At 39.3% G+C, this 21,650-nt stretch overlaps 1 protein-coding gene across 1 annotated transcript in view; it reads left to right on the top strand.

The window, feature by feature from the left end:
• The window catches only part of PDE11A (phosphodiesterase 11A), a gene marked incomplete at its 5' end in the record, with an annotated part of 140,331 nt that overhangs the window by 81,083 nt on the left and 37,598 nt on the right, over positions 1-21,650 (top strand). The window contains one exon of the mRNA XM_082483281.1: positions 21,463-21,609. Within this exon, the coding sequence (XP_082339407.1) occupies positions 21,463-21,609 (147 nt within the window). The remainder of the gene's footprint in view (positions 1-21,462; positions 21,610-21,650) is intronic.

Here is a 21,650-nt window from a genome sequence, read left to right as displayed (position 1 = left end):
AGCTGGATGTGAAGGTTGTGAGAGAACCTCTTTTACCTTCTGTAAGCACCCTGGGCAAAACTGTAAAGCAGTGTGTGCTGAACATAGCATTGCTAGGGACCGTTAATTATGTTTACTCACTGAGTCCTGCCTTGCCAAGGGGTGGAGAGTACAGGAGATGGTGACCTTGCTCTTTCATCGCTGCCAGCACTCCAGAACTGCTTTTGGGATAGGGTTTGTCCTTTTCTGCCTGAGGAAACACAAGTGAAACTTGGTGTCACTTTCCTTGGCTATGAGGAGTCAGTGTTGTAGAGGGCTCCACAAATCCATTTGGGGGGCTTTTCTGGTGGGTATCAGTGTTGGTCACCTGTACGTAAAGTGCATCGGAAACTGTGGTGAGGTCTGGGAAGGAGATTGGGACTGTTGTGACCCTGCACCAATGGCATTCCCTGCGGTGGCTCCCTGGCACCTGTCTGGCTGCAAAATAGCTGTTTGATGATTGTTTTGATGCTTGGCTGGCTGGCTGCAACCTGATCTCTGCACCATGGGGATGGTTGTGGTGGAAGGTGGAAGCTGTGGGTGACTTAGCAGAACTGATGCTGAGGAGTTACCTGCGCTGAGGAAGGGCAGCTATTGCTAGTTAGTTAATTAGTTTGTAGATTATTGTCCAAATTATGTCTGTGTCTTAGAGCTCTGTATTGATACCTGGTGATAAGGGTGTCATGTTCTCCCTCCATTGTTATTGGTGCAGTTACCCTGAAGATCTAAGCTGAAGATTAGATTACTGAATTATTGCTGGAATCAAACATGCTTGAAGGTATTTCCAACACTGCAGCCAGCAGAAAATACTTTTGTGTGTTTAATAAGTTGTACCTTATATTTGGCAGAAAACACTGAACACTGTGTAAGAGAGATGGGAAAGTTTTTTAGTTTACCTTAGAATAATCACCTGTAATAGAGCTTCTGTGACTGTCAGGATTCAACCAATATCTTTCTACATACCAGGGGGCCATACTTCTTGGGTGCTGTCAGCCATTGAAAGACAATTCTCCATCATGGTCTGTGTAGTTGAAATAAAAGCCTGCTATGTTACTCTTTGGACATAGATACGGATGCGATGGGGAGCTATTCTACTTGTTTTCCCAGGTGTCTTCATTAATAGATTTGCCAGTCTCCAAATAAGGAATGTCTTGTCATTTTCCATTTACCTTGAAGGCATGTAACTATCCATTTAATGGTTAATGATAAGGTAAAGGGAAATGAAAAGCATGTATTCATTAATAACCTGGATAGACACATTTTTATAGAGAACATAGATGAGAAAATGAGGAATATAATCAAGCTATGCTTAAACTAGGCTGAGAGTCTTTTTCAGGGAAAACATCCCTTTCCTATATCCAGTTGTCTTGCTTTCGGTTACTGACAAAATGAGCACCAGGTGGTCTTTGTTACTGGTTGTAAACAAAACAACAAAAACCCAGAGAGGACCAGTGCATGTTGTGGGCCATTGACAGAGAGCTCATCCCCAGAGAGGACCATCCATCCATAGGATGAAATTGCTCCCATCTCCCTCCTTGCAGAGCTCTGGCAGCCGGTCTCCCTGCTGAGGTCTCCTGGGGCATTCTACCCTGAAATCACTGCTCTTTTCTCTGTTCATTACGCTGTTATATTTTGTTTAAGCCCATTGTTATATTAGGGTCATCTTCTAGACTTGACTGGCTAATAAACAATTCCTCCCTCTGGGGGTGTTCGGGGCTAAAACTGTCCCCTCTCCCTTTGGTGATTTATTGGCAGATGTCAGAGGAAATGTCTGTTGTTATGTACTCGATGTTCTGGTTCAGTCAGAATAGGAACAAACGCACACGATAGAAACATCTAAATGAGAGTAATGCCAGTGGTTCACTACTGGCTCTTGACTGGCATGGGACCTAAAAATAATTAATGACTTTGGAGTGACAATGCATTTGATTTGACAACTTTTCAACATATTATCTCAAACATACTGTAAGTGGACCCCAGCAGATTGGAAAAAATTACATATTCTTCCTCCTAGTTCAAGTTGTTTATTTCCATCTTTGTCATTTCTTTATAGTCTTAATAAAATGCTTTTCCATTAATTTTTATTTGCCTAAGATCTCAAGAATATTCTGATGCAAAGTGAAAAATTGCAAGTGTACTTCAAGTTTATTTTTCCTCTGGATTTTGCCAGTGAATTAATTTTATTGCATTACAGAAAGCCTAGCAAGACTAGTTAAAGTTGTTGTGTTTTTTTTTTTTTTACTTCAAATTTTGTCAATAATTTCCTGCTGTTATTGGATGAATTCACAAATATACAAAACTCACAAATACACCTGGTATCTTTTTAAGAATTAAACATAGTCACTGTGATCAGTTTCTAGAAAATAAATAACACTTATTTCTATTGCAACTAATCCTGTATAAGAATTAATGAAACCGCAACAACAAACCACCGTAATAAGAAACCCTTAAGAAATGAAATACCTTTCTCCAGATGCTAGGATGGGAAAAAGGGCAGAGCACCATTGGTTGTGGAGCTGGAAAATACAGAGGGAAGTTCACAGTATGGAAGGATGAAGCATGAGTGTATCGTAGAGGACCATGTCATGCAATTGGGCCTATTCCATATCTGATTTCTACAGTTGTCTAAAAACAAAGCAGCAGCATAGATTCGCGTTGAATGGGTTTTTTGCACGTTTTTGGAGGGATTCCACTTCTAGTGTTACTCGAATATAGATTTCACTAATAAAAATCTGAAAGTCAAATTTAAGAATGCTTAGGTAATTAGAAATTGTTCTATTAATGAATAGAATTTTTTTCTCGGAGTAGAATCCGATTATGTGAATCATTACTGTAAAAATTCGTGTCACCAGTCCTTTTTGTTATTTGCATTAAGGCTTTTGGAATTCATTAGCACTTAGGCTAGCAGGCACACGTTTCTCAGGAGGCCGGCGGGAGCAGGACGGGTATGAGGCTGACGCGCAGCGTAGGCAAGTGCAGCTCTGCTGCCCTGGATGGAGCCACCCACTCAGTCTGCTGCCCCTGCCTGGGGGAATCGGGCATGGAAAAGTGACCCCCTGAGCCCAGTGAGCTTGTTTTAGTGATGAGCGGGGGCTTAGCCCTCCAGGTAGACACGAGTGGAACCGCAGAGGTCTGGATTCAGAGCCTGAGCAAATCCCTTGGTCTCCGTAGGGGATAATCTGGCCCCGGGGAAGGCAATGGGAAGTCCGCCATTGATTTTGGCGGGATGTTGCTGTCTTCGGCTTTGTTTGGCATTTGTAAAATTGCATAGTAATGTTCCCTCTGTCATCTTCCATCTATTACTCATGGCAGTCAGTCTTTCGTATTGCAATTTCTAATAGAACAAGATCTCTGAAAAAAAGTTAAAATTTAAGATCCTGTCCTCTTTTTATGACAGTTTAAAATGTGCATTAAGTGAAAACTTGAGTTGGCATGCGGTGTAAAATGGGTCCTTTTTCCTGAAAACAGGTAGGTTTTTAAAATGGGGTAAAATGTATGGAAGCTTAATTGAGTTTCAATAACAGGCAATTGAATCAGAATTAATTATAAATCAGAATTAATTGTGGGGTATCTACCATTATACCTGTATATGGGGATATGCTCTGTACTTCCATGTTCTAGGAAAAAGGATTTAGTTTTTGTGAATGTGTTATAGGATTAAATTAAAAGCAATGAAAACATACAGTTTATAGTAAGTATTGTACATAGACGCTCTGTTGCCAGATTATTTCACATTTGTCCGCTACTCAATGTTTTTCAACTTTGATTTTTTTTTTTATTTAAATTATGATGACTTCTCCCCACAAAAGAAATTTAAATCTGATATACTGCTAAGTCCATATAAACTGCATAATATTTTTTAGGTTTTCTGATACGTGCTGCATTACTGTGATAGGTAGATTTCTGATACCGTTGTTCTAGATATAGGGAGAAAAATTAGAGTTTACTTTTCATGGCCATTTGCAAGTAAAACAAAAAAAATCCATCATGAGTGCAAATATTTCTTGCACATCTGAGAATGTCTGTCTGAAGTCTTGAGCCTGATTTTTCACAATGCTTCTCCTCACTTGCATCTACGTAAGTACACTCGATTCAAACTGAATTTTGGCAGGATAAGCTAAAGTAATGCACCGATGAATCATACCCATATCAATATTCATTTTATTTTTTTAAGAAGTTAGAAATAAATATGATTTTAAAAACTGTGGCAACTCAGTTCTCTTGTATCTTAGACTTAAAAGACAATTCCATTATTTCCATTATGTACTAGTGCTGGTGTTTCACTATAACCATTTGTATTATTGGAATAGAAAAATGTAAGACTAGTGAAGTTTGATTAATCTAAGATTGATGATATCCTGTAGCGCCAGGTTTCTTCTCATTGAAATGCAGGCTGTCCAAGACTAAAAATAGTTGTCTTTTTAGACAAATATAGAAAGCCAAGATACGTGAGCAAAGAATGTAGAATTGTGTCCAGGAGAGGATATTTATAGCAGGAGTTACTGACTTCTGAGACAGTAACAAACAAGTCCTGTGACTTAGCAAGCAGCCCAATAAACACAAAACACATCTAAATTTAACTAATACAGTTTCCAAAGGGAATATGTAAACAGTGTCCTATTATGGGTAATACACAAAAAACTATTTTTAAAAAGCTAACCTAATTGTGCAGCTGTGAATGGTATAAGCCAGATCAATATTTAATGACTGTGGTGCATTATTTATAGCCCTGTGAGAGATTCCCTTTTTTAGGTCAAACAGCACACAGGAGAGCTACACAACAGAAAATAATGTATCACCTGCTTTACAGAATCTTCGATTCAAAGTGTAGCGTGAATAACGTTTCCTCTACTTCTCAATTCCATAGCCTGAGGTATGGCTAGTTAAGACCTACCTTCACATAAGGAGGCTTTTGTGTGTCTCTTAAAACCACAGGCCTTTAACTAAATAACGATGAAAAGAGTTGAACCAAAAAAGGAAACAACTTTTAGGACTGCTACTGTATATGACAATGTAAACCACTGAATCGTGAAAGATGATGGATTTAAGTGAATTTGATACTTGGAGTGCAATACGTGTATGATATAAAACGAATTTTTTTTTTCATGTCTTATGCTGTTACAATTTTATACCCACTCTTAAATGCATAACAGTGGGCAGCACAATGAAGATTTGAGTTCTATATATTAATTTTATCTCCAGTCTCTGTAGGGATTGGGAAAGCATTCCTAGGCTACATTATTCTCTGCTGTGATGCCATCTTTCAATTTAGAGTTATTTTAGTTACTTTTATGTTCTGGTAATTAAATAATTTGTAGTGGTTTATAATAATTATATGATCGTCTTCCTCAGTAATTAAATGTCAGAATGGCAAGCTGGCCTTTTTGTTTTGGACCACTAATGAAATATTGCTATTTAAATATGTATAGCTAGCAAAGGAGGGTTTTATGCATTGATGACAGTGCCATTGCAGTCCGTCGGGTTTACCAAGGGCGGAAGGCATGTGATCACACTGCGAAGTCAGTATTGCAAGCTATGGTCCCAGCCATGCACATGGTGAAACACGCACAGTTCTTTAAACACCTACAATTCTACGTAAGCGTATGAAGCTATTCAAATGCTGAAGAGTTTTTCGGATCGACACCCAAGACGAGTCACACAGACTTTGAGACTCCTCTTTGGCTGTCACAGGAGGGTCTGTGCTGGCACCAAACTTTTCCCTAGTGCTGTTCCAGCTGCTCAAGTTAAACTGAGAGTAGTGACAACGGGGGGCAAAATAAGGAGAAACCTTGAGGGTAAACAGGGCTTAAGTGTTAATATTGTTCCCCTTTTACCTTTTGAGAAATGCACATGTTCAGAAGACGTAAAACACAGTTTATTTTTTCTGCTTTTTGAAATGCCCTGCCCACATAAGACAAGACCTCGAGCACAGTGTTAACAGTTTCATAATTCATGAAACTGAGGTCTTTATTGTATTACATTATTTCATACACTTTTACATGTGCCTGTGTCTTCAGTTGTCATGGAAACAAGAAGTCAGGAACACATTGCATATGCTGAAAATTATTAAAAATAATAAATAATGATTAAAAATAAAATACTGGGGGTTTTATACTAGTTTCTGAAATGTGAGGTTGTCATCTGTTGGCATCAGGCTAGTGCTCTGTAGATCAAAGATACATAAACCTAAATTTTTTTTTACGTTTCAGTGAAGAGAGGGAATGGCATGGAGAAGAGTAGGGAATATTGTTTATGGTCTTTTCTCATACAATGTGTAGGTTTAGGGGCATCAAATGAAATTATCAGGGTACAGATTTTAATCTGACTAAAGATCTCTTTTCAGCAAATATGTGACCTATTGCTGTAGATGTTAGAGTTAAGAACGATGAATTAACAGAAGGAAAAGGCAAATGGGGACTGTTGTACGAAGACAGGCATCTCTGGCTCAGGAAATCTCCAAAATGCAGCTCGCTGAAGCTGAGAGGAGTGCACCGAGAAAGTCTGTTTTCTCAGTTCAAATAGTCTTCCCTGTTCTCGGTCACTCTCAAAGCCAAGGTACAGGGCTTAGAAGGACCTTTGGTCTGGCACAATACAATTATTGTTATGTTATTAATTGGTGCCTTCCAACAGCGCTGCTTGGAAAAAAAGTAGGCAACTACATTCTTTGCATCACTCTTATCACTCAGAAAAGAGATGAGGCCTTTTATGTTTAAAATGGAGAAAAATCTGCTTTGACTTGATTGTTAGCGTCATAAATCTCAGAAATTGCAGATACCAAACTTTGATGAAAACTCCCAAGTTTGCTGGATTGTTTGTTTTGGTACAAACTGTTTCTTTTCCTTTCTCAACCACCTGCCCTGGAAGCATTTCTGGATTGCCCTGCTAAGCTATTCTTCAGCTCCTTGTCTCAGCCCCGGGACCTGTGATTCTCAGGTGCACTTCTAATACGACAGCCCTTCATACAGATATTGTTACCATCATGAAACTTGTTCCGGTGTGATAGGTTTTATTAAAAATAAGGCATATAAAAGAGCAATGTGACAGTTTGTGGGGGGAAAAAAAACCAAACTGTCTTTTTTTTGCTTTAATTTTTTCCATGAGGCATTTTATCAGAAATGAAGTGAGATGACTTCAGTGTGTCAGAGGCACGAGAGGCACCTGTTTATAAATTACTTTTGGAGCTGTCCTACTAGACTAGTGTCATACTACAGCATCTACCCTAGTACTAGGGATAGTTAATAGAAAAAGCTAATGGGAATTCTGAATTTGGTTTAAAAAATCTAAACGTTCAGTTTTATTGAAATGTCAACATTTTGGATTTACTAGCTTTGTAGTTGATCGAGATGAGATTAAATTGTTGCAAAAGGTCACTGAAAGGATTCCTCTTATATTTCTAAAATGACCACATTTATTATTTCCAGGTGAAAACACGGAGCTCCCAGATTAAATGTTCCCTTCCCTCCAGGGCAAATGACACATGAATTTTCCAGGTTATTGCGGAGGGAGTGTTTACAAGGAGTGATGTAACCTGGTGAGGGTCTGGCACTGAGGTGCCCTCTGAAAGGGCCAGCCCTCTTTGTTGCCTATAGAGGAGTAAAGGGAGGCTATAGCGGTTGCGAGGAGTACATCCACCATGTCTGCCCACCTCTGAATATTTGTAGTCTAACTGGGCAGGTTCCTTGCCCTCGTGTTGTCATATCACCTGATCAGGGCAAGGCACTTCTTCATGTTTTGGTTTCCCATCTGCAAAGAGGGGACAGAAATATTAAAACATCTCTGTGAAAGATTTCAACATTTCTGCTTTCTGACTGCAAAAGATTGTGTTGCATTTGTATGATAAGCCCACACAAAACAGGTTTATTTTGTACTGTAGGAGATAAGTAAATCCTGTTTTAAAAAAAATCTTTCTCTTGAGGAAAAGCTATATATTATTTGAGAGAGTTAAGGTAAAAGAAAGAAACCTGTGGCCTGGAAGCTAGATAAAGCTCACAATTCAATCCTATATCCGTGCCCAGACATTTTTTTCTGTTCATTTATGAGTTTAGCACAGGTCATTACATGAATTTTTAAAAGCAGTAGACTTCTTTCAGTAAGGAATAGGTTCTGGTCTGTGGATTACATCACCTCAAGGGTTTAATACAGGTGTCAATAAGGAACTTCCTGTGGAATTTTTTTAATATGCAAAAGGAAAATATTTATTCTTCAGTGTTTATGCTGTACAGAATAGTCTCTGAAATACATTTACACAGTAGGTTAAAAAGAAGGGAGCTTAAGGGGTAGGATTAAAAAAAGTGAAAAATCAACATTGATATTCTGACTGCAGATTAAAGACGCACAGTAACTAGAAATATTAAATAATAAATGACTACTACTAAGATCAGCTACTTCACAACTAGACCCGAGCTTAAAGCTCCTTGTTAAATAACTTAGCAAGTAATAAACTTCCATTACTGAAAATAATAGAAAATTAAAACTATGTGCATAGTCAAAACCAGTCTTTGTACTACTTTTTTAAAAAAGCCACCTTCTGTAAAGCTGAAATAGATTTCAGTTGATTTAGATAATAATTCTAAGAATTCCTGCTATACTCTATTATTCTTTTGCAGTACTAAAAAGCATTCTAAGTAGTTTAAAATATTGCTGACTTATTGCCTTTAATAGTGGCTGGTTTTCAATTTCTTAGTAATTATGCACACTAATACAGTGGTACTTCAACAACAGAAATTTTCAGCAGAGGAATAATAAAACATTTATGGTTATTAATTTACCCACACTAAAAAAAGTGTGCTACTTTGCTGCTCTCAAATACTGTGTTTTGTTATTTACATGGGAGATTTTGTATTTTTTGCATGGTTTTATATCCAAACCACAATTGGTCCAGGACTTGAGAATACTTAGAAAAACAAATTAGAAATAGCAATTGTTGGGAACATAGTGTTGCTTACAAGTGAAGGTGAAATGATTTATTATCCAATGGACCTGTTTTCTGTCCTTCAATCTGATCGGTCATCATACTCTACAAGAATCTCTTGTCAATGAAAAGCATTGAGGAATAACTACATTTCAACATTGCTATACCATTTAGCCAACGACCATGCAAAAAGTGATAAGATATAGAATACATTTAAAATGTCATGCGAGCCTGAAGAATATCTGATGAATGGCTTAAAAAAAAAAAAAATCAACACTTGTCAAATGATAAAGTAGTACTCTTCAGTCAGTGACAGACTCAGGAATTTATATTTGGAAAGGTTTTCAAACAGGAAGAAAAATCTATCTAGTGAAGACTTGTGCACTTAAATTGGACCAGAATAATTTAGAAAAAATTGGGGTACTTCAGTGAATGACGGTACTTTAGGCGTTCTTCACTGTGGGTTTATCATGGTTCTTTTGCCATCAATAAGGAGCAAATTGTTCCCCACACAGTTGATAGACATCCCTGGGGCTAGCCCTGTATGCGACAGCTCACTGTTCCGAGACCTGCATTCCCAGACTGCCCCAGTAAGACTATTGTACTGTTTGTTTTGACTTATGGAAGAAAAGAGTCTTCAAAGACATCCAGAAAAATGGCATAATATTTCACATTAAAAATTATTCTCTTTTCTTCTGTGCTTGGATTCCTTTTGTAGCGGTGGCAGGCCGACAGTTATAACTGGGAATTTTCTGGTTCAAAAATCAAGTTGCTTTTCACCAAACTTTATTTGGATAGAAATTTTCGAATTGTCTTTATTATCAATGTTAATTTTAAGTTCTTTAGTAATTGTACTTTTTAAAATCAGGAAAAAATCTTTTGTTTTCCCTAGCATATACCCTACAAAAGGAAAAAATACTTTTCTTTGTTTATTTCTGCCTCTATACAGTGTTCTGGATGCAAAGAGTTGTTTGTCATAAATGTTTTCTGGTATTGATATTAAATTATTAATGGCAGTATTTCTATAGGTGGTGGGGTTTTTTTACAAAATGAAACATAAACGTCCCCCAAAGGAAGAAGGCAGTGTTCTTTAAAGGCTTTTGACATTGCCAATAAATTCATATTAGAGCTAGAACCTTTTCATAATTAAAACTGAAGAAAGTGAAAAAAGGGAAATAGATAAGAAATGTTTTTCTGATATGAATCTGTTTGGCCACTGGGTGCCATCCTTGCTCCACTTTAAGGCTGATCGCCTAGCAGCATTTCTGTTCAGCTGTAAAATCCTGAAAAAGGTAATACCAGTGCAATTTCACACCATCGTAATGTCTCTGTGTGTGCATATAGTAGAATATGTTAGCACGGGCAGCGTGTCCTTCTTGCGCAAGTCACTGAGAGACTCGAGAGAAATATACTCACGGATTCAGCCATATTACATCCACAGTCTCGTATCCAGCAATTTTTCTTTTTTTTTTTTTTTTTGCATTCCTCCATCAGCTGGTAAGAGTGAAGCTGTGCTGAAAGACGTCTTCCCACACATGACCGTGTGAGTGACCATGCACGGTATTAACATAGGCTATGGGATTATTTGAAGGAAAAAAATTACATGGATGAACGCTTCTTTCCTGGATCGATCCCTATTTGGGGTATATGGGCCTGTGACATGCAAGCAAAACTATATCTAGCATATATTATGTAAAGAATATTTGTGATTACAGCCTTCTATGGGTTATTTATTACACTGTTTCATTGTCTGTCTCAGAGGGATTCCTCCATTGTTTGTCTCAAAAGTCTCTTGTTTTAGTCCGGGCAAAATCCCAGGCAGAGTTAATGTACTTTCTAACAGAGAAATTATGTTAGTAGTTCTGTGTTTTCAGTCTTTCAAATTTAAAGTGTAATCACTTTAAATGTATGAGAAATAGACTCTAGCACTTCTCTTTCTTGCTGCAACTGTATGGAAAATGTGCAGATTGTACCCCAGGCAAAAACAGGAAACTGAATATTTTATGAGGCCATTTCTGTTGAAGTGTTCTGTCATCTTGTGCTTTGCAACAAGCTACACCCAGCTCTGAACACACGCAAAAAAGCTGAGAACATCAGATATCAGTGTTTTCCAGCGCCTTTGTGATCCCCCTGCACGTACAGCATCCTGTTTGGTGCACTGAAATGTAACTCTACTAACCCTGCTTTCTCTGCCGCTGCGCAGCAGCGGGTGTTTTGTCCCAGGCATACAACAAGCTTATGGGCACCAAAAAAAAAAAAAAACCCACCCCAAAACAACAAAAAATTATTTCTAATTACGGCCTTCATAAACTGTAATGTTAAACTGATTCCAGGTATTTACTTGTGTTATCTGTACTGAAGGAGTACTTGTGTTATCTCCTAAAGGAGACCCGTTGCTGTGGGTGGTGGTAAGGAACGGTTGTAAGTGGCATAATCACAGCAACACCGTGGCAAGTTGTGGCAAGACCCGGTCTGTGGGTAGTGCCTGCCCCGGGGTCGCACGGCAGAGACCCAGGGAAGACTTTGGTGAGCTGGGTGCAGTGTGGCACGGCAGTGCAGCCCCAGAAGGGTCCCCTATCCAGCTCCTCTTCTCACTTGTCTGCACATCAACTGCCTCTCTGTTTGAGTCAGTGGTGGCTGAGGTGTTTGTGCGCCCCACAGCTTTGTGCCAGGCGCGGACAAGCTTCAGTCCCTAAAACGGAGTCACACAGACAGACCTCATCACAGGGATTCATACCTCTTCAGCTGATGCAGTGCTGTCTAAGCGTAGCATAAGACGTTATATTCAAAACATTAATTTGGCAGATGCAAGGTGTCTAGGAGAAAAGGAACAGTTATATCGGGCAAATATCATAAGGGTGTTTTCATAGCGGCCAGTTAATGTGTATTATAAAACCTTCATTAACCTCATAAATGACAAGAAACAAGTATTTATGGCTGTGTTGCCGCCTTTCGCCCCAAAGGGTAGTGATAGATGGAAGCAACGCTTGTTTAAAGAAAATTTATAAAGCTCGTAACGTATAGGTAGTAAGTATAGAACTAAATAAATACAAGATTTAAGTGCCTATTTTTGTTGAAAGGGCAAGATCTGTACGCTTTATCTGTTCTCAGAAAACGCGATTAGGCTGCGAGCTGTGTGTGAACTAGAGCTCTGTGATGCCGCGCGGGCCGGGTGCTCAGGCTTTCTCTGCTGCTGTGCTTTGTGGGATGAAGGGTGCTGCGGAGGATGGACGTTCTGCTATGGGGAGGGAAGAGTTGGGCTCTGTGTTTATAGTCCACCCTTCAGAAGGCTCGCACGGGGTAACCCTCTTGGCTTGTTAAACTGTAGCAAGATGAAGCTTTGTTTTTTTGGAGGGTGCTCTTTTGGGCAGTTCTGAGTGCTCCCGGGGAGTGATTTATGGATTCAGAGTAGGATGGGCGGATTTCTTTTAAACCTGCAATCAGGACTTTATGAAAACTAAGGAAAAAAAACACAAAGATAAAACATATTTTAAGGATAATCACTGCAGGATTCCCTACAGCTTTTCTGTAAATGTATGGTGTAAGCTTGAAGGGGTTTTCAGTATTATTTATTGTCTACCTGACAATATCCTGCTATAGCTGTCACTCTAGCAGATCTGAAATAGGACTTTCTCCCCAGTGGAGCAGTAGCCCACTCATGTATTTGCATAACTTTCACCACCAGTCGCTGTACTGCCAGCCTGATTTGTCGCAGCTGCTCAGAAAGAAAATTTCAGTGGCCAGCAGGAACACCATCCAGTGCCATTGCTGTGCACTCCGGCAGCACTGCCACGGCCCCACGGTGCCACGTGACCAGTGGTCCTGCAGATTGGCTCGGGTGCAGTGAGTGCTGCTGGAGTACACTGGGATGGAAAATAGTGTAATACCAGTGCATACACCATTGTGGCACTGGTGGGGGTTTTGAGGTTTTACTGTTGCTCTTTTTTTTTTTTCTTTAGTGTCTGTTCTTGACAACACCTTCACTTCTTTCTCTCTCACGTGGTCCCTCTCATTGTGTGTCCAACTGAGAATTGCAGGGCACAATTTGGGCTGTTTGCCACCAGAAGAGACAGTTCCTCCCTGTGCCTGCACATCATGTCCTCTGTGAGAAGAACCCTGACACTGTTCCTTCCACCCTTAATCAGGTTTTTTTTTTCCTCTTCTGAGTCTTCAAGGAAGCAGCTAGAGCCTTCCCTCCCCTTCCTAGGTGGTCTTTTGGAGGAGAAGGCTACCTCATCCCTCACCCTCCCAAATTTATAGGCATGAGGAGGTCAGTTCGCATTACCCATTCTGCTCTTCTATGGGAGCAACAAAGCGGACTCTGCCTACCAAAACCAAGTAAGGCCGTTGTGGGAAATGGCAGCCTGCATGCCTGACACTTTTGTGTCACGGAGAAATACTTGCCCTAGGTTTGCTGCTTGTGTTTGTTTAAAATTCTGGGACAGAGGCTGAATAGACCCTTTTGTATGAGCTTCTCATCTGCACCAATGGTCATAAAAAGTCGACAGTTGCTAGCCTGTAGTATGTGACACACTGGTTATTTCCTAATCACCATAAGCCAAAAGGACGTGGACGCTCTACTGCGCGCCTCGGGAGATCATTGTGTCGAATGTGCATGCCCTGTAAAACTCCAGTCCTATGCTGCTGTGGTTATGGACTTTGGCCTTAAGAATAATAGATGCTTAGACCATTAATTGCTTTTATTTTATGTCTCCGTTCTTTTAAAATAGAAATTTCTTGTCCCTTTTATAGGCTGCCATATATTTTGTTTCTGTGTACCTGGAAACAACTTTAACATCAAGGATTGATTTTTAGCAACATAAATAATGTATTTTGTGTCTTTTCTATTATAGTTGCTAACAAAACTTTAAATGTAATATTTTTATTTCTGAAATTTATTATTCCTTTTGATGGGTCCCAATTTTAGAAGGTGGCATGTTCAGACAGAATTGATTGACTGATCAGAAACATTCAAAATACTTTCAGTTTTTTAGCTATGATTCTGGGCCTGCCTTTGGAAATAGCACGTGTAATGCTGTAATGACATATCTTCCCTTGCCCTTTTAAAAATAAAAATACAAGACAACAAATCCCTTCCTCAGGCATCCTTTTCTCAGGCACATACAGCTTTATACCAAAAGCAGAAAGCAAATACCATATTTTTGTCCTAAGCTCACAGTGCACGATAATAAAAAATTTTCCTAAATGCTGTATTTGGTAGTGATATATTGCTTAATGGCTACTTTTCTTGTTCTAATAGAAGAAGCGGAATAATTAGCTTGTTAATGCTATGGAGTTTCTCGTTTAAGCAAATACCAGTATTCGTACTAAGCAGTAGTTACGTTTGGTAAACAGTCAACCCAAATATAACTTTGTGAAACGAGACTAAATGCAACTTTCTGTCTTTGTTCCACGTTTCATGTCTAAATTACATGTTGTGCTGTTAATTTCCTGGTTGAGGATGAAGCAGTATTCAAGCACCACATATGCGTGCTTCAGCTGCAGGTTTTGAAGCTGGATGCAAGAGCAGCATTATTCTCAGTTTACAGATGTGAAACTTTGACTAAAACAATGAATGACCTTTTCCAGCAAAGGGCTCGGAACACCTACTGTGGGACTTTGGGCAGAGTTTGGGCATTTGATTTCACAATTGCAACCCTCTGTTTACCTGCTGGGTTACTGTGAAGAGGTTTAAAATATATAAATTCCGTTCCAGGGACTGTTGATGGCTTTTACATCTGAATAGTCGTTGGATAAAACATTCACAGAGTCTGGCACGCAGAAACAGGGAGTTTGGTAGATCTGACGGTGGCAAAGCGTGTTTATATGGCAGCCTGAGGTCTCCTTATGTTGTGGTTTTGTCCAACTGCATTCAAATGAGTCCAAAGACCCACTCCTATCTTATTCCGGTCTCCAGTTGTGGTTATTTGAGTATCCCTTCATACAACGACTTCATTCAGAGAACTGGAATTCGGTGAAAGTGGTTGAAGGGTAAATAAAGTTGGGGGGTTTTTGACCCTGCTTGACCAGGGGCGTTGGACTGGCTGGTCTCAAGAGCTCCTTTACAACCTAAATGATTCTGTGATTCTGGGCAATTTCACTCCCAAAGGCAGCAGCAGTGCTACTGTGATAATCACATTAAAAAAAATCATTAGACTCAAAATCCAGAGGATAATACACGTGCACACTTTAAGTCTCTTCCACACTCACTCCCCTTTACTGTAAGTATTATAAAATTCTCTTTCAATGCTTCCTGCTTCTGCTGCGGTTGGTCATTGGCAAAGAGGTGCTAACTCAGCATTGTGAAGGGCAGAGAGACGCCATCCGCAGTCTGCAGTAACAGATGGAGGCCTTTAAAGGCCGGGTTGCTCTGGGCATTAAACCATCCCTGAGCTGAAACATTTGATTCTTTCCTCTTTGGAGAGAGTAAGAAACGTGTCAGACTGCAGCATAACAGGCTTTGGTCTTCTGTGGTTATGAAGTGCAAAATTTGTCCACTACTGCTAATAACTGACTATAAAGATAACATTTTAAAAGATGCCTGCAGCTATAAATATAAGCAAATATTTTAGAGGCCTTTATACATGAAAAGAACCCTTTACAAATAAAAATCTTTGCCATCAGAAAATACTGTCTCCAGTATGGCTTGATAGAAGATTAAGTGAGAGATAAAGAAGGCATTGCATTTAAATATTCTTGACTTTGATGCTTTCCGTGCAGGTTTTGATGACCAGCCTTTAAACTTTTTCAGTTCCTAATCTTCTGAGAGAGATTCTAGGTGAAGAGATACTTGAAAGGGTAGTCTTATCTTTTTTGTGTATGTCACGTTGTCTGAAGCTCCAGTTTCACTATAAAGTATAAATGAGGTCAGGTCCTGACCCGCTATTGAAATTGTAGTACATGGACTCCTGACTCAAGTAGTGCCCCTGGGTGTTAAGAGGCATACCATATTGTTTTGCCATTCTTTTGCTACATTGGGACATATATTTCATGGGATATCTTTGTTATATACATTTAAGTTTCTTTTTACTTTTTCTCCATTGGTCTGGCAGTATTTTCTGATTAGGAAACCTTGCTAACCGTTCCACGTGTCATTGTCCACTGGGCTATATAAAAAGTGGACTGTATTCAGTAGTGGAAGCTGTTGTCACAGAATAGTTCTGATATCACCTGGGAAAGAAGCTGAGCATACCAAATGGCGGGACGCGCTGCTTTTTTTTTAATAAAGCAATACTAGTGTACTTATCAGTAGGTTTCAAAAATGCTTTCCTCGCATAAGGAATCGTAATGATGTCTTATCCACGCAGGTAGTAAAACCGAAGTGCAGAGAGTTTAAGCTGACACAGCAACGTAGGGTTTCAGTCCAAGTTTTCTGTGTTTAGCTGGACCGCTTCCATGGTAGTGAACGTTTTACAAGGCAAAAGAATGCTTTCTGAAGAACTTGCCCATTTCCTTATGTCTGATTTTATCACGTTATCAAATACAGATATGTAAGATTGTGAAGAATATGTTATTAGAAGAGTTAGTACAAAATCGTTTAGTAAGCCTTCCCTGCTGCTCTGTGGAATGATATTTTGTCCTTTGTTCTTGTTATCAAACAGGATCAAAACCTGTGTTTTCATATAATGTGTAATGCTGAATCAGCTTATTACAACCAGACCCTTGAGCTGTAGGTATCTTTTGTTTAAGAAAGTCCTTAAGCTGCCTATCAGTGTGTGCTAACTTGTCAGACATAAGGATGGAATAAGAGGATTATGGCAAGATGATTCAAAATGTAATCACCACTTTGAAATTGCCCCCTCTCCACCACTGACCCAGATGGTCTCTTAACCAAATTGTGCTATCAGAGAGTAGCAAATATGCAAATTGCTATTTCCTATTTGTTCCTGACATGATACATTTTTTCCCTCCATAAGGAATTATTTCCCTGTGACCTTTTTTTTAAGCTGGCAGCATGCAACCTGTCTGCTGATCTCCACTGGCAGTACATCTGACTAGCTGGAATGAGGGACTTTAGCTTAGTATAGCTTTCCTATACTGAAAACTAGACTTCCAGCTCATGCAGGTAGTTTGGTTTGTAAAACTGTGTGGATCATTAGGGAAATCCATAAAGTTTCTTCCCTGTTTGGAATGACTGGTAATGTGTTTCCAGATCCTAAAATAGCAAGACACCTATCATGAGCTTACAGCAGCTATCACACCTACAAGTTACCCAGGACAGGAAGCCTACCCCCTTTCCTTTCACCCATCGCCAAGAGATCATTCTTGTACTATTTATAACTATAAACTGATTTAAAGCTAATTTGTAAGAGGGTATTTAAGGGTATGCTTTGCGTATGTTTTATCAATAGCAGTATTGGCCATTATGAAGTATACACTGTAGTATAAGACAGAAACTGAAAGTAGGATTAAAAGGAAAGTAATTTGCAGTAACGTTACCCAAGCTGAATGTAAAACCTATCTCTCATTCAGGAAATACGCTCAGTAAAAGCGGCAGAAGTCTCCCCTTTTTCTTGTGTTGATTAACTGTGATCACTTTGTTCAGCCCTTACAGTGAGAATGTCATAAAATGCTCTCTGTATGTGTGCGTGCATGTTATACTGCATTTTTCTGACATATGTTTACCTAGGAACACATACTGCCCAGAAGAAAAAACAAGTATGAATGCTTATCTTTATTCTTATCTGCTTGCATGCTAACAATATAAAGAAACCATTTTATACAGCATATGTTTTATACATACTTCTAAAACCATGAAATAGTTGTCTTCAGCAGCACAAAGGCATAAGCGTAGAATAGTAGCTTTTATTTCAAGTATTTAGCCTTTCAAAGTTTCCCTAAAACTTTGACTCTTTACTTTCCTAAAGTTTTCCTTCTTAGGTTTTATTTATCTACAGCAGCCCAAAGATTTACTGATACTGAACCAGAAACATTATTTTTCTGTTCACGTGGGCTGTCTTTGATGGTGGCCAGAATTGGGACTTCATTGTTGGTAGAGGCCACTTTGATGTTGCGTGTATTTGGAGGTATGATGGTCATTAATGACATATGGCCCTTTGGCGATGGCTGATGTAAGGTAAGGCTCAACCAGTCACTTGTCTCCTAGCTGATCACTTATACCAAGCAGTCTGTGAAGCAATTTATACGATAGCAAAGAGCAATGAATGAGGAAAGGAGAACCTGTCTCCAATCCTGAATTGAGTACAAAGGTGCTTCTCCTCCTTCCTGTATCCATTCCACCCCGTCCCACGCACATCTGAGTATGGGGTAGCCACAAACCTTGTCTTTATGCTCTCATTGGGAGCATGACATCCTCTTTTTCAGGCTGCCTACAAGCGGTGATAGTTTCCCAGTCTGGTAAGTGCTGAGTTTGTACTTTATTAGGCAAGATCAGTTGTCTTCCGTGTGTTAAGCCCAACTTGTGTTCACGGTTCCTTTCAAGACAAATCTTTGCTTTAGTACCAGAGGGTATGGAGATATGACCAGAGGAGGCACGTCCGGCTTTAATTTACCATAAGCTCACAGAAGAGTCATGTGAATTTTTCTCAAGGATGAAGAGCATTGAAATTGCTTGGTCTGGTCTGCAGGGTAAAAAGACTTCAGAGTATAATGTTCTTAATTGTTTTTAGAAAGGGGAAATTGAACTTCAAAATGTTCAAAGGGAAGCAAGCCTTTTAAGTGATTCTAAATCACTGGGGTGCTTTAAAAAATAATTTCACTGTAACTTGAATTTTAATTGCCTGCCCCTTCCTCTTATTGTCATGGTACTTTCATCCCCTCTGTTTTCCTGGAAGAGAGTGTTGTTATTGCTGTTTATTTTAAGAAATCTGCTGGAATTCGTCCTGCAGTGCAACAAAATTTCAGGGATGGATATGTTTTAATATTCTGTATTATGAATATTTTTTATATCTTTGTAATTAAAAAAAATGAAGTTTTAATGACTGCTCTCCTATAAACCCTGGACTGCTGCATTTGCAGCATAAGAAGCTGAGGACAGACAATGCCAGGTGCAGCCGGAATACTACTGCAGCCCCGCAACATATCATTTTTTAAACATTATTCAAATTAGTCTCAACACTCATAATTCTGTTGTTTCCTTTATTGCTGTTGTAAAGCAAATGGTTCTTTTATACAAATGTTATCTCCTGGCTATTAATTCAGCAGTTATTTTGGATTATGGCACTCCTGTTAAATTTAGGAATGTAAAACCTCATAAATATTTAAAAGTTTCCGACTGACGCGGGAAGAAATTGTTTTTGACTTGCTTTGTTAATATCCTGTTGTTCAGTTGGTAATAGATTTGGAATATATTGTTATTTCTCCACTGTTTGACAAAAGGAAAAACAATTTTAGTTGAGCAACTGCTTCAAGTGTTCTCCCTTGAATTGTAACAGGCTGGTAAAAGTGTTTGTTTCCAGTAAAAAATTAGCAAGGAAAATATCTCTTTTCCTTTAAGAGGACAAAACCCATGAAAATTTTAATCAGAGCCCACTTCAAAGTTAATGAAAATGCTGCAGTAGGTTTGTAAAGAATAGTTTTGATAAAACAGTTTCAAGTAGGTCCACTTACAGTCAAGTGCTTCTGTTTCAGCATCTTTGTCATTTAAACTTCTCTCTAAGGAACAAATGAGCAAGATAGACAAATGTGTTTCTTCCTTCAGAGAGATTTTATAGAGAGTGCATTTACTACGCAATGAGTGTATTCATAGACTAACTATTAGTGTGCATCTTGACTATCCCTCAAAGCTCTGAAGAATAACTGATTGATACAAAAGTCACAATTTTTGTAAGGCAGGTGAAGGTTTGGACAACAGTCTCTGGGCCATCATTCCTGTTTCATACCTACCCATATTTTCTTTCTTTCTTTCTTTACCTCAGAAGTAAATACGTAGCTTTTCAGTCAGATCTTAAAGGGTGTTAAGGTGTAACTCCTGTTGGGATCATCTAGAAGCATTTAAAATGTTTCAATAATTATTCGAAAAAAGATGCTGAATTGATTCAACCTGGATAAGTACATTAGCAGACTAACTATGCAGTTAACAGAGCTTACGTCTCTGCCTGCATGCTCCAGAGGTTCTTCAGCTGTGTCCTGGGATGATATTTGACTTGAGGGGTTTGTTGTATTTTCTATGCCGTGACTTTTTGTGGTATTGGCATGCTTTACTGGGTGCTGAACTGAAAAGACTTTACTTCTAGCTAGCAAATAAGTTAACACTGCAACGTTAATACTATTTTATGGCAGGTTTGCACCATCCTCTCTTATGTGGCATAGCTAAACCAGCCTAATCTCTGCATAAAATAATTATCGAGGTGGCACTTTCCCTTTGACTAGAAAAAGCTTTTTACATGTCAGTAACTTGTTGTAGTTAGGGTGCAATATTTCAAAACACAAGTTTTCAAAAAGGAAACTGTAAGGTGGTCAGGTAGAAAAAGCTGTAATTGTGAAGGTGAACTTAGAGTTGCATGAACAAATCGGTATTTTCTGCAAGTGAGTACCTGGATGTGCCAAACCAGCTGAGTCCATGCGATTTTAACTAATTCAGCATGGTCCAGCTCATGGCCTGTGGGCTGGATCTAGCCCCTTTGTGAGGTTTCTACCTGACCCATCACCTTCTCGCTGTGGGAGACAGGGAACAGATGCTCCTTCAGCAAACGCAGCCTCCTCCACCTGCCCTCTCTAGGGAGATGAGTGGCAAGTCCGAAGGGGCATAAGGAAGGGCAAACGAGCCCGTGAGGGTTGTCAGCACCTCTGCCTGCTCCCGCAGGTGCTGCCACTGGGCCAGCCACAACACATCTGTGTGCGCAACTGTATGCATCAGCCAGTCCTGCACACTCATCTATATGTTTTTGTGTGCATGAAAAGCTCGTTCCTCTCTTACAAACTGAAAAATGTCTGCTCTTACACAGACAAAGCAAAATGTAAGGCTTTTGCTGTTGTTTATTGACTTACTACGTAACTAGCACGTTGAAAATTACTTTTATTTTACTTTAAAAATTACTTCTGCTAGACATTTCTTGTACTACTCTCTTTGGTTCTATGAATGTGTCATGAACCGTGTAAAGCAAAGGGCACTTGTGTGCTTATGAACATAAAGACACTTGGATGAAGAAATTCTGCAGAGCAGTATATTTACTTTGCATTTCTGAATGGTAGCAATTAAAATTCCCAGCTGCTGGCTGTCCAGATGTTTCTTGCATTACAGCATTGTAATTTGCATTGGAATATATCGTGTTGTTGCAGTAACTGTAAAGTGGTCAGCTCTCACAGTCTAAATGCTGTGTACGGGCTCCAGTTGGGATGGTGAGCTTATTTCCTGCTTGTACCAGGTTCTTCTTCCCACTGTCTTCCAGCTCTTTTAGCTTGACATGTTTGTAGTTCTCAGATGAAGACTTTTATTGCTTGGCTTTCAAATCAAGCGGGGGAGGTATTGGCAGGTCAGAACTGGTGTATGGACGGTTTCTTGTAAGAGTGACAGAGAAAAAAAAGACTCAAGTTTTGAATCAGAAGTTTCCCTTTCCCTTTGGCATTTTCAGGCAGCAAACATCCCTCTGGTGTCAGAGCTTGGCATTGATGATATCCATTTTGATGACTTCTCGCTTGATGTGGATGCCATGATTACTGCAGCCCTGCGGATGTTCATGGAACTTGGAATGGTTCAGAAATTTAAAATTGACTACGAGGTAACCATCTGCACTGCAGAGAGACCTGCTGCTTTTGTCTC

Source organism: Vanellus vanellus (assembly GCF_965231255.1).
Source record: "Vanellus vanellus genome assembly, chromosome: 5".
Classification (NCBI taxonomy): domain Eukaryota; kingdom Metazoa; phylum Chordata; class Aves; order Charadriiformes; family Charadriidae; genus Vanellus; species Vanellus vanellus.
Note: the sequence above shows the minus strand (reverse complement) of the source record. Positions and strands in the feature narration are given on the sequence as shown.